General features: G+C 46.1%; 1 protein-coding gene across 1 annotated transcript; it reads right to left on the bottom strand.

Annotated features, from left to right (window-relative positions):
• Positions 1-3,740: 3,740 nt before the first annotated feature.
• LOC138665375 (uncharacterized) lies at positions 3,741-10,920 on the bottom strand. Its single transcript, XM_069752804.1, has 2 exons — positions 10,341-10,920; positions 3,741-4,392 (listed from the first exon to the last, which is right to left on the bottom strand). The coding sequence occupies exons 1-2, from the start codon at positions 10,779-10,781 to the stop codon at positions 3,811-3,813; spliced, it is 1,023 nt and encodes a 340-aa protein (XP_069608905.1). The 5' UTR covers positions 10,782-10,920; the 3' UTR covers positions 3,741-3,810.
• Positions 10,921-12,978: the final 2,058 nt, after the last annotated feature.

Genomic DNA, 12,978 nt, shown 5'->3' with positions numbered 1-12,978 from the left:
GTTCCTGAGCGCGTGGTGGATTGCAGAACGTTGTAGAGTTCTCCGGCCTGCGACTCCTCTTCCATTTCGATAATCTGTTCTGCAAGGATTCTTCTGACAACTATACATTGTGTATGGTAGGTATTGTTTGGGGTCGCAAGTGCGTTTTCATTTTCCCCTAAATTTTTATATAGGGCAACTAAAAATAATTTCCTGCTATCATTGCTGTGGAGGGATGGAGTGAGGGCTTGTCTGCTATCTGTGTACATATACTTTTACACGGGCTGATATTTTAGGGGGTCTTGTACTTGCACACCCATACAGCACGTTTTCTGTCATGCATGGTAACGGTTTTTTTTTTTTTATTTATTAACTTTATCTTCTTTTTCTTTTATGTGTTTCAGTGTGCAGCATCATGAACAATGCGCAGTGTGCTGTTGTGTTTGCTGCATTGCTGGTTGAGGAAGCTCGGCGGCAAGATGAGGCCCGGATGCAAGAGAGGCGTTCTAAACGAAAGCGTCACATGTGGACCAGAGAATGGCTGCAGAAGAGGTCTGATTTGTCCCACATGCAACTTGTAAGAGAGCTTCAGGAGAAGAATCCTCATGATTTCCGCAACTATCTGTGGATGTCTGAGGAATCCTTCAAACATTTACTGGAAATAATTACTCCAATGATTCAACGGAAGGATACAGCGATGCGTGCTGCCATTCCTGCCGATGAAAGATTGGCAGTCACGCTGCGATTCCTGGCCACCGGGAGCTCGCTGCAAGACTTGCATTTTTCTTCAGCCATTTGAAGGACCCTGCTCAGCGTTCTAATTCCAGAGACATGTGATGCGATTTTCCACAGTCTACGTAGCTACATGCAGTTTCCCAACACGGAGGAGGAATGGAAAAAGATTGCCTCCGATTTTGAGCAGCTTTGGCAGTTCCCAAACTGTGGTGGGGCTTTGGACGGGAAACATGTCCGGATCACTCAACCACCGAACAGCGGATCCTACTTCTTTAATTATAAGGGCTATTTCAGCATCATCCTGATGGCCCTTGTTAACGCGAATTATGAATTTATAAATGTAGATGTTGGCATGAATGGAAGGGTTTCCGATGGTGGCGTTTTAGAGCACACACTCTTTGGAGAGCGTTTGAACAACTGTGAACTTCACTTGCCTCCCAACTCTGAGACTAGAGGCAACCTTAATTTTGTGTTTGTCGGTGATGAGGCCTTCCCGCTTCATCCCAATCTTATCAAACCATTCCCCCAAAAAAGTCTAACAGAGGAAAGAAGAATTTTCAATTACCGTTTGTCAAGGGCACGTCGGGTTGTAGAAAATGCATTCGGTATCATGGCCAATCGCTTCAGAGTTTTCCACACGCCTATTAACATGAAGCTTGAATCGATTGACTGTTGTTTTGGCTTGTGTGCTTCACAACTTCCTTCGCCGTCGAGATGCTTTGGCGTACAGTCCACCTGGCTTCATGGACTCTGTGGGCCTAGTAAATGGGGAAGTGCAGCTCGGTGAATGGCGCGCAAATGATCCCGCAATTGCAGGCCTTCAACCATTGTTACCTGGCAGAAACACCCACGATGCGAAGACCTGCCGAGACAACTACTGCCAATATTTTAACGGTCCTGGTGCTGTTACTTGGCAGCATCAGAACTTATAGTGGGCTACTACTGACATGTATACACTGTTTTAGTTATTGCACTGATTTGTCTAATAAACTGTTTGTTTTACTTTGAAAAAGCTTTGTTTCTCATTCTTTCTGCAGTAAGGGCCCATATATACATACGTGTATTCCTATGTATACTGATACATCCATATACATCAACATTGAAATCTACAGAGATACCTACATATACACATACATACTCACAGACATACAAATATAAATACCTATCTAAACATTAATACATATCCATACATGAAACCACCAACACTCCAGTCTTCCAGTGCAACCGAAGACGCTGTATTGAGAATGCGTCACATTCAGAACGCAGTAGCGTCTTCGGTGCGACCTGGAGATTACAATACAGGCCGCTGAACGCAGTAGCGTCGTCTAATAACTGCGGTGACGTTGATGCGTCGTGGGCGTGGTTTACGGCGCTGATGCGTTGTGGGCGGGTTAAAGGACAGTGCTGCGGCCTTGCTTTTCACTAGTGGCGGCAAAATGGCGGCCAGGCGTCGTGCAACGCCTTGGGGTGATGCAGAAGTGCGTTACCTAATTACTGAATTAGATGCCCGTGATTATGGGTGTCATAATCACCGAGAGCATCCCGTCCTCCATAAGCAGGCTGTGCTGCGGAGGATCAGTCGGGGCCTAGCCCAGAGGTTTGGAGTACAGCGCTCCAGTACCCAAATCCGTAAGAAGCTGGCGGATCTGCAGTACAGGTCCAGTGAGCGCCTAGCCAGCATCCGGTCACAGAGCCTTCCACATCGTGGTGAGTGTTGTTAACATAGGTTAGCATAGTATATGGCCACGACCGTTTTTAGTGTTTCTGCTGCCCTCGTACACACACCAGGCTCGGCTCCGCACGCCTCGTACACACACCAGGGTCTGGTCCGCACGCCTCGTACACACCCGGCTCGGCTCCGCACGCCTTGTGCACAAACCCGGCTCTGCTCCGCACGCCTCGTACACACACCAGGCTCGGCTCCGCACGCCTCGTGCACACACCCGGCTCTGCTCCGCACGCCTCGTACACACACCAGGCTCGGCTCCGCACGCCTCGTGCACACACCCGGCTCTGCTCCGCACGCCTCGTACACACACAAGGCTCGGCTCCGCACGCCTCGTACACACACCCGGCTCTGCTCCGCACGCCTCGTACACACACCAGGCTCGGCTCCGCACGCCTCGTGCACAGTCCTGCATACAAATGAGGCCTTTGATCATATGACCAAAAATCCGGCCTAGTATATTGCGGCACATTTGTTACAACAGTAATTACAGTGCAGCACCTCAGGTATGTAATAATGTAATATTTTTATTTTTCTCCAGCACCAGCAGACCCGGAGCCCCAGCAGGAGTCAACTACAGGCTCGTCACCAACAACAGGCTCGCCAGCATTACTCCGTGACATGGGTGAAGTCATGCCCCCCGGTAATTATTGCACTAAAAAAAAGGTCCATACAACTCGTAAAAGGATAGGACTGTCATGTACTATGAAGTGTTGTATCCCCAGACGGTGATGCCAGAGGATCCGGGTGGTCCCTTAGTTCCTCATCACCCGATTTACCCGGAAACCGTAAGTGTTAAATAGCAAACACGTACATGATAGTTAGATGCATGTACAAACTAAGTTTTACCATCCCCTCCATAGAAATCCCAACATTAGAGGACCTCCAGGCATCACACAGGAGGATGATGGTGACACAGGGGACACTGGCTGAGCAAGTCAAACAGCACGGAGTGATGCTGGATCGTTTTGCGGCTGCACAACAGCAGAGCGGCAGCCATTAATTTTTTTTTTGTTGATGGTTTTGTATTTTGTTATTAGGTTGTTGGTATGTTAATATTGTTTATAAAACAAAATAACAGTTTATCTCCCCTGATGTGTACGCTTTGTTAAAAACAACAAACATGTTTCATCACGCACACTCATTATATGTATGCATCTGTATACATGCACCCAGCCCATTACCCCGCCTACTAGACCTGCAAATAAGTATATGCTGAATTCAGTAAAGCAGGCTGCAAGTTTAGAATTATCAAAACAATTTTATTTATAACAATTTTTAACATAAAGTAACATTTAAATTTAACTCTTTAATATAAAATAACTTAACTATACTACAATTATACTTATAACCTGAAATATTTAATGGAACTATAATTCTTCATAATGGTTTTCACCATTCAAAAATCCTTGGCTGGGCGGAGATGATAACTGCCCAAGAAAAGAATGAGAAAACCTGGGATATTGTGGTGGAGGGGCAAGCGGCATGTTCAGGTGTGATCTAAATTGACGGTGTGCTGGTGTGCCACGCATTTCCTGAGGCGTTTCATTCATTGGCTGCCATGAACGGTCCATAAAACTTTGCACACTTGAACTTTCATCTAGCTGTCCAGCTGCCGCTTTGCTCAAAGTTTCAAAAATCACCCTCTCGGCGTGTATCCTTTGTTGGTCTTGCAGCTTTCCTAGCCGATCAGCAGCAAAGTTGGCAAAGCTGTCCACGGTACTGTGGCTCTGCTGGCTTAACATTTGCTTCGCCAAAGTGACCAACTCGGTTGATGGCGACACGGTTTCTTTTCTTTTACGACCATTGTTTATCCGCCGTGGTACATAAGGTGTGTTGGGGGTTGAGGGTGCAGGGTCTTCACTTGACCCCTCAGTAGCCTCCGCCCGGCTTGGTTCATCTCCCAGCAGGTCCTCACTGGTCGGGGTGGACAGATCATCATGCCGATCTTGCTGCAGGAACAGAAAATTTAGAATTAAGGGGAGAAACTAGTAGTACAGGATAGGATTTTTTTCATTCAACGGTATGAGCACTGTTATGGCTGGCAATCAGGCAACACAGCGTGCAGTAATCAGCGCACATACAGAGATCTGGCAATAACCCAAAACAATAGGACGAGCTCTGAGACGTGGAATCTCTGTAGACTGCAGTACCTGATCTATCCTCACACAACTGGAAGCAGCAGTGGATTGCGCCTATCAACTACCTATGCAACTCGGCACTGCCTGAGGAGCTGACTAGCCTGAAGATAGAAATACAAGCCTGACTTACCTCAGAGAAATACCCCAAAGGAATAGGCAGCCCCCACATATAATGACTGTTAGCAAGATGAAAAGACAAACGTAGGAATGAAATAGATTCAGCAAAGTGAGGCCCGATATTCTAGACAGAGCGAGGATAGCAAAGAGAACTATGCAGTCTACAAAAAACCCTAAAACGAAAACCACGCAAAGGGACAAAAAGACCCACCGTGCCGAACTAACAGCACGGCGGTGCACCCCTTTGCTTCTCAGAGCTTCCAGCAAAAGATAATAACAAGCTGGACAGAAAAAACAGAAAACAACTAGAAGCACTTATCTAGCAGAGCAGCAGGCCCAAGGAAAGATGCAGTAGCTCAGATCCAACACTGGAACATTGACAAGGAGCAAGGAAGACAGACTCAGGTGGAGCTAAATAGCAAGGCAGCCAACGAGCTCACCAAAACACCTGAGGGAGGAAGCCCAGAGACTGCAATACCACTTGTGACCACAGAAGTGAACTCAGCCACAGAATTCACAACAGTACCCCCCCCTTGAGGAGGGGTCACCGAACCCTCACCAGAACCCCCAGGCCGACCAGGATGAGCCACATGAAAGGCACGAACAAGATCTGGGGCATGGACATCAGAGGCAAAAACCCAGGAATTATCTTCCTGAGCATAACCCTTCCATTTGACCAGATACTGGAGTTTCCGTCTAGAGACACGAGAATCCAAAATCTTCTCCACAATATACTCCAACTCCCCCTCCACCAAAACAGGGGCAGGAGGCTCCACAGATGGAACCATAGGTGCCACGTATCTCCTCAACAACGACCTATGGAATACATTATGTATGGAAAAGGAGTCTGGGAGGGTCAGACGAAAAGACACCGGATTGAGAGTCTCAGAAATCCTATACGGACCAATAAAACGAGGTTTAAATTTAGGAGAGGAAACCTTCATAGGTATATGACGAGAAGATAACCAAACCAGATCCCCAACACGAAGTCGGGGTCCCACACGGCGTCTGCGATTAGCGAAAAGCTGAGCCTTCTCCTGGGACAAGGTCAAATTGTCCACTACCTGAGTCCAGATCTGCTGCAACCTGTCCACCACATAATCCACACCAGGACAGTCCGAAGACTCAACCTGTCCTGAAGAGAAACGAGGATGGAACCCAGAATTGCAGAAAAATGGAGAGACCAAGGTAGCCGAGCTGGCCCGATTATTAAGGGCGAACTCAGCCAACGGCAAAAATGACACCCAATCATCCTGGTCAGCGGAAACAAAACATCTCAGATATGTTTCCAAGGTCTGATTGGTTCGTTCGGTCTGGCCATTAGTCTGAGGATGGAAAGCCGAGGAAAAAGATAGGTCAATGCCCATCCTACCACAAAAGGCTCGCCAGAACCTCGAGACAAACTGGGAACCTCTGTCAGAAACAATATTCTCAGGAATGCCATGTAAACGAACCACATGCTGGAAGAACAAAGGCACCAAATCAGAGGAGGAAGGCAATTTAACCAAGGGCACCAGATGGACCATTTTAGAAAAGCGATCACAGACCACCCAAATGACAGACATCTTTTGAGAAACGGGAAGGTCAGAAATGAAATCCATCGAAATATGTGTCCAAGGCCTCTTCGGGACCGGCAAGGGCAAAAGCAACCCACTGGCACGTGAACAGCAGGGCTTAGCCCTAGCACAAATTCCACAGGACTGCACAAAAGCACGCACATCCCGTGACAGAGATGGCCACCAGAAGGATCTAGCAACCAACTCCCTGGTACCAAAGATTCCTGGATGACCGGCCAGCACCGAACAATGAAGTTCAGAGATAACTTTACTAGTCCACCTATCAGGGACGAACAGTTTCTCGGCCGGACAACGATCAGGTTTATTAGCCTGAAATTTCTGCAACACTCTCCGCAAATCAGGGGAGATGGCAGACACAATGACTCCTTCCTTGAGGATACTCGCCGGCTCAGATAACCCCGGAGAGTCGGGCACAAAACTCCTAGACAGAGCATCCGCCTTCACATTTTTAGAGCCCGGAAGGTATGAAATCACAAAATCAAAACGAGCAAAAAATAACGACCAACGGGCCTGTCTAGGATTCAAGCGCTTGGCAGACTCAAGATAAGTAAGGTTCTTATGATCAGTCAAAACCACCACGCGATGCTTAGCACCCTCAAGCCAATAACGCCACTCCTCGAATGCCCACTTCATGGCCAGCAACTCTCGGTTGCCCACATCATAATTACGCTCAGCAGCAGAAAATTTCCTGGAAAAGAAAGCACATGGTTTGAACACTGAGCAACCAGAACCTCTCTGTGACAAAACCGCCCCTGCACCAATCTCAGAAGCATCAACCTCGACCTGGAACGGAAGAGAAACATCAGGTTGACACAACACAGGGGCACAGCAAAAACGACGCTTCAACTCCTGAAAAGCTTCCACGGCAGCAGAAGACCAATTAACCAAATCAGCACCCTTCTTGGTCAAATCGGTCAATGGTCTGGCAATGCTAGAAAAATTACAGATGAAGCGACGATAAAAATTAGCAAAGCCCAGGAATTTCTGCAAACTTTTTAGAGATGTCGGCTGAGTCCAATCCTGGATGGCCTGAACCTTAACCGGATCCATCTCGATAGTAGAAGGGGAAAAGATGAACCCCAAAAATGAAACTTTCTGCACACCGAAGAGACACTTTGATCCCTTCACGAACAAGGAATTAGCACGCAGTACCTGGAAAACCATTCTGACTTGCTTCACATGAGACTCCCAATCATCTGAGAAGATCAAAATGTCATCCAAGTAAACAATCAAGAATTTATCCAGATACTCACGGAAAATGTCATGCATAAAAGACTGAAAAACAGATGGAGCATTGGCAAGTCCGAACGGCATCACCAGATACTCAAAATGACCCTCGGGCGTATTAAATGCCGTTTTCCATTCATCTCCCTGCCTGATTCTCACCAGATTATACGCACCACGAAGATCAATCTTAGTAAACCAACTAGCCCCCTTAATCCGAGCAAACAAGTCAGAAATCAATGGCAAGGGATACTGAAACTTAACAGTGATCTTATTAAGAAGGCGGTAATCAATACACGGTCTTAGCGAACCATCCTTCTTGGCTACAAAAAAGAACCCTGCTCCCAATGGTGACGACGATGGGCGAATATGTCCCTTCTCCAGGGACTCCTTCACATAACTGCGCATAGCGGTGTGTTCAGGTACGGACAAATTAAATAAACGACCCTTAGGGAATTTATTACCAGGAATCAAATCGATAGCACAATCACAATTCCTATGCGGAGGAAGGTCATCAGACTTGGACTCTTCAAATACATCCTGAAAGTCCGACAAGAACTCTGGGATGTCAGAAGGAATGGATGACGAAATAGACAAAAATGGAACATCACCATGTACTCCCTGACAACCCCAGCTGGTTACCGACATAGAGTTCCAATCCAATACTGGATTATGGGTTTGTAGCCATGGCAACCCCAACACGACCACATCATGCAAATTATGCAGTACCAAAAAGCGAATAACTTCCTGATGTGCAGGAGCCATGCACATGGTCAGCTGGGCCCAGTACTGAGGCTTATTCTTGGCCAGAGGTGTAGCATCAATTCCTCTCAACGGAATAGGACACCGCAAAGGCTCCAAGAAAAATCCACAACGTTTAGCATAATCCAAATCCATCAGATTCAGGGCAGCGCCTGAATCCACAAACGCCATGACAGAATATGATGACAAAGAGCACATTAAGGTAATGGACAAAAGGAATTTGGACTGTACAGTACCAATAACGGCAGAGCTATCGAACCGCCTAGTGCGTTTAGGACAATTAGAAATAGCATGAGTAGAATCACCACAATAGAAACACAGTCTGTTCAGACGTCTGTGTTCGTGCCGTTCTACTTTAGTCATAGTCCTGTCGCACTGCATAGGCTCAGGCTTACTCTCAGACAATACCGCCAGATGGTGCACAGATTTACGCTCGCGCAAGCGACGACCGATCTGAATGGCCAAGGACATAGACTCATTCAAACCAGCAGGCATAGGAAATCCCACCATTACATCCTTAAGAGCTTCAGAGAGACCCTTTCTGAACAAAGCCGCTAGTGCAGATTCATTCCACAGAGTGAGTACTGACCATTTTCTAAATTTCTGACAATATACTTCTACATCATCCTGACCCTGGCATAAAGCCAGCAGATTTTTCTCAGCTTGATCCACTGAATTAGGCTCATCGTAAAGCAATCCCAGCGCCTGGAAAAATGCATCAACATTACTCAATGCAGAATCTCCTGGTGCAAGAGAAAACGCCCAGTCCTGTGGGTCGCCGCGCAAAAAAGAAATAATAATCAAAACCTGTTGAATAGGATTACCAGAAGAATGAGGTTTCAAGGCCAAAAATAGCTTACAATTATTTCTGAAGCTCAGGAACTTAGTTCTGTCACCAAAAAACAAATCAGGAATCGGAATTCTTGGTTCTAGCATCGATTTCTGATCAATAGTATCTTGAATCTTTTGTACATTTACAACGAGATTATCCATTGAGGAGCACAGAGCCTGAATATCCATGTCCACAGCTGTGTCCTGAAGCACTCTAATGTCTAGGGGAAAAAAAAGACTGAAGACAGAGCTAAGAAAAAAAAATGATGTCAGGATTTCTTTTTTCCCTCTATTGGAAATCATTGGCCGGGCTCCTTGTACTGTTATGGCTGGCAATCAGGCAACACAGCGTGCAGTAATCAGCGCACATACAGAGATCTGGCAATAACCCAAAACAATAGGACGAGCTCTGAGACGTGGAATCTCTGTAGACTGCAGTACCTGATCTATCCTCACACAACTGGAAGCAGCAGTGGATTGCGCCTATCAACTACCTATGCAACTCGGCACTGCCTGAGGAGCTGACTAGCCTGAAGATAGAAATACAAGCCTGACTTACCTCAGAGAAATACCCCAAAGGAATAGGCAGCCCCCACATATAATGACTGTTAGCAAGATGAAAAGACAAACGTAGGAATGAAATAGATTCAGCAAAGTGAGGCCCGATATTCTAGACAGAGCGAGGATAGCAAAGAGAACTATGCAGTCTACAAAAAACCCTAAAACGAAAACCACGCAAAGGGACAAAAAGACCCACCGTGCCGAACTAACAGCACGGCGGTGCACCCCTTTGCTTCTCAGAGCTTCCAGCAAAAGATAATAACAAGCTGGACAGAAAAAACAGAAAACAACTAGAAGCACTTATCTAGCAGAGCAGCAGGCCCAAGGAAAGATGCAGTAGCTCAGATCCAACACTGGAACATTGACAAGGAGCAAGGAAGACAGACTCAGGTGGAGCTAAATAGCAAGGCAGCCAACGAGCTCACCAAAACACCTGAGGGAGGAAGCCCAGAGACTGCAATACCACTTGTGACCACAGAAGTGAACTCAGCCACAGAATTCACAACAGAGCACTGAGTGGGGCCAAAAAGTTAAGGATTGTACTTATCTGAAGTGGAAGGGATAACTTGGATAAAATGCAGCATAATAAAAGAGGGAAAAACTTAGTTACTATTTTCTACTCGACTATGGCATGAGAGACCAAGTTTTAAAGCTTTTTACAGGGAAGCAAGCAAAGAAGGTACTTACATCTCCAACAGGGGTGTCAGTCGGAATCACAGGGTCTTCATCCAGGGTCTGCCGCATTGAAGATGCCATTGTACGCGGGAGCTCCTGGTCACGGGTGAAGCCAAGCAAGTCAAAGTACCATAACGATGGCACATAAACCTCGTCTGTGGCGGCACCAGACTTCTTTGACCTCACCACCTTGTTGAGCTCCTTTTTATAAACTGTGCGTAGACCCTGGATCTTTCTCCGGACAACACTCTCATCCACCTTCTCGCTGGGGTTATGCTGCTGAAACAGAGCAACAAGTTTGGCAAAAGCCTCCCTCTTCTTGTTTCTGTTGCTGTAGTCAGCGGATTTAATCTGCCAAAGGCAGGGCAGGGATCGATACATCTCAATCAATTCCCGTACAAACTCCTCGGTATTGAAAGACATCTGAAAGAAAGAATAGCATACAGTGAGCATATATGGAAAATTTTAAATAACATTTTGAAAAGAGTTATGTATGAGCCACACTACTGTGAATGTAAAATAAAGAACAATGCGCCTGGCCTGCTAATAATCTCTGCCAGTCTGCAGTCCCTCCTTCCAATAGTCCTCCACCGACCACACCAATGCTGCCTGTGTACCCCTGCCATGCAAATGGAACCGGCATAGAGCCAAATTTATTATTTAAAAAATAAGGCCTAGTAACCCTGTCTGCGGTCACTCTGTGCCCACGAGACTGCCTAAAATGGCTCCATGTGCTAAAGTATATATACTCAGATACCAACAAAGCACTCCCTCCCTCCTTCCAGAGCAAAGATAGCAGATTAATAGGTGCCAAGGGAATGGAAACGCATTTGAGACCCCAAATGATACCTACCGTGCACAAAGTATAGATTTACGAATAGAACCGTCGAAGAATAGCAACGAATAGAAGTCGCAGGCCGGAGAACTCTACAACGATCTGCAATCCACCACCACGCGCTAGAAGTCGCAGGCCGGAGAACTCTACAACGATCTGCAATCCACCACCACGCGCTCAGGAACAAAGGACGGAAGAGCTATCGTGTCGCCTCATATGGCTAGGCCGCTGACCAATCAGAACGCAGTAGTGACCACCAATTAACTGAATGGGGGCGGACAAGGCAACACAAAGGCACGCCTGTGTGACTACAACGTCACACAAGACGTCCCTCATCGAGGTCTGTATCGTTATCATAGCAGCCATGTGAAAGGGTCACAACGACAAACGACAGCGTTGTACAGGTCGCTACAGGTCGCCGCATCGCTGCTGCGTCGTTGGGAAGATCGCTCTGTTTGACATCTCACCAGCGATATCATAGCGACGCAGCAACGATCCAGGACAGGTCGTATCGTTGTCGGAATCGCTTAAGCGTCGCTGTGTGTGACGGGGCCTTAAGGGACTATATGACAGAAAATATCCATAAGTGACACCATTTTAAAAACTGCACCCCCTCAAGGTGCTCAAAACCACATTCAAGAAGTATACTAACACTTTAGCTGCATCACAGGAATTAAAACATTGTTGAAAGGAAATAAAATCATATTTTCCCACAAAAATGTTGATTTAGCAACAAATTTTCCATTTTCACAAGATTAACAGGAGAAAATGGACCATACAATTTGTTTTCCAATTTCTCCTGAGTACATCGATAACCCATATGTGGTGAAAACTACGGTCTCGGAATGGAAGGAGTGCTACTTGACTTTTGGAGTGAAAATTGGCTGGAATTGTTAGCGGGTGCCATGCAGCGTTTGGAAAGCCGCTGATGTGTCTAAGTAGTGGAAACCCACAAGAGACCCTGTTTTAGAAACAAAACCTCTCATGAAATGTATTTGGACCCGTGGTGAGCACCTTGCACCCCCAAGGTGCTTAGTAGAATTTTAGAACTTTGAGACATGAAAATGGAAAAATAAACGTTTCCCTTTAAATTTGCAGCAAATAGCTGCACATTTTTAAATTTCCACAAGGGAAACGGGAGAAAATGTACCATACCATTTCTTGTGCAGTTTCTCCCGAGTACACCGATACTCCATATATGATGGAAAACTGTTTGGGGGCACGGCAGGGCTCAGAAGGAAAGGAGCGCCATTTGACCTTTGGAGTTTTATAATTATTTGGAATAGATAGCTGACACCGTTTGCAGAGCCCCCGATTTTCCAAAACAGTGGAAACCCTCAACAAATGACCCCATTTTGGAAACTGCACACCACAAGGAATTTCTCTAGAGGTGTGATGAGCATCTTGAACCCATGGGTGTTTTTTGGAATCTTTAAACATTGGACTGGGAAAATTAAAAATGATGCTTATTCTCCAGAAATGTTGTTTAGCCTCTAATTTTTCATTTTCACAAAGGTAACTGGAGAAAATGGACCACAAAATTTGTTGAGTATCGGGATACCCTATATGTGGCCAGAAACTCTTGTTTTTGGCATATGGCAGGGCTTGGAAGGGAAGTAGTGCCATTTAATTTTAGAAGTGCAAAATTGCCAGGAATAGATTGTGGATGCCATGTCGTATCAGGAGAGAAGATAAGGTCCAGAACAGCAGAAATGCCAAGTGACCCCATTTTGGAAACTACCCCCCTTGAAGAATTCTTCTAGCGGTGTAGTGAGCATTTTAAACCCCCAGTTATTTCACAGAATTGTATAACAA

This window comes from Ranitomeya imitator, chromosome 2 (assembly GCF_032444005.1).
Source record: "Ranitomeya imitator isolate aRanImi1 chromosome 2, aRanImi1.pri, whole genome shotgun sequence".
NCBI classification, from domain to species: domain Eukaryota; kingdom Metazoa; phylum Chordata; class Amphibia; order Anura; family Dendrobatidae; genus Ranitomeya; species Ranitomeya imitator.
This window is presented reverse-complemented; position numbering and strand designations above follow the sequence as displayed.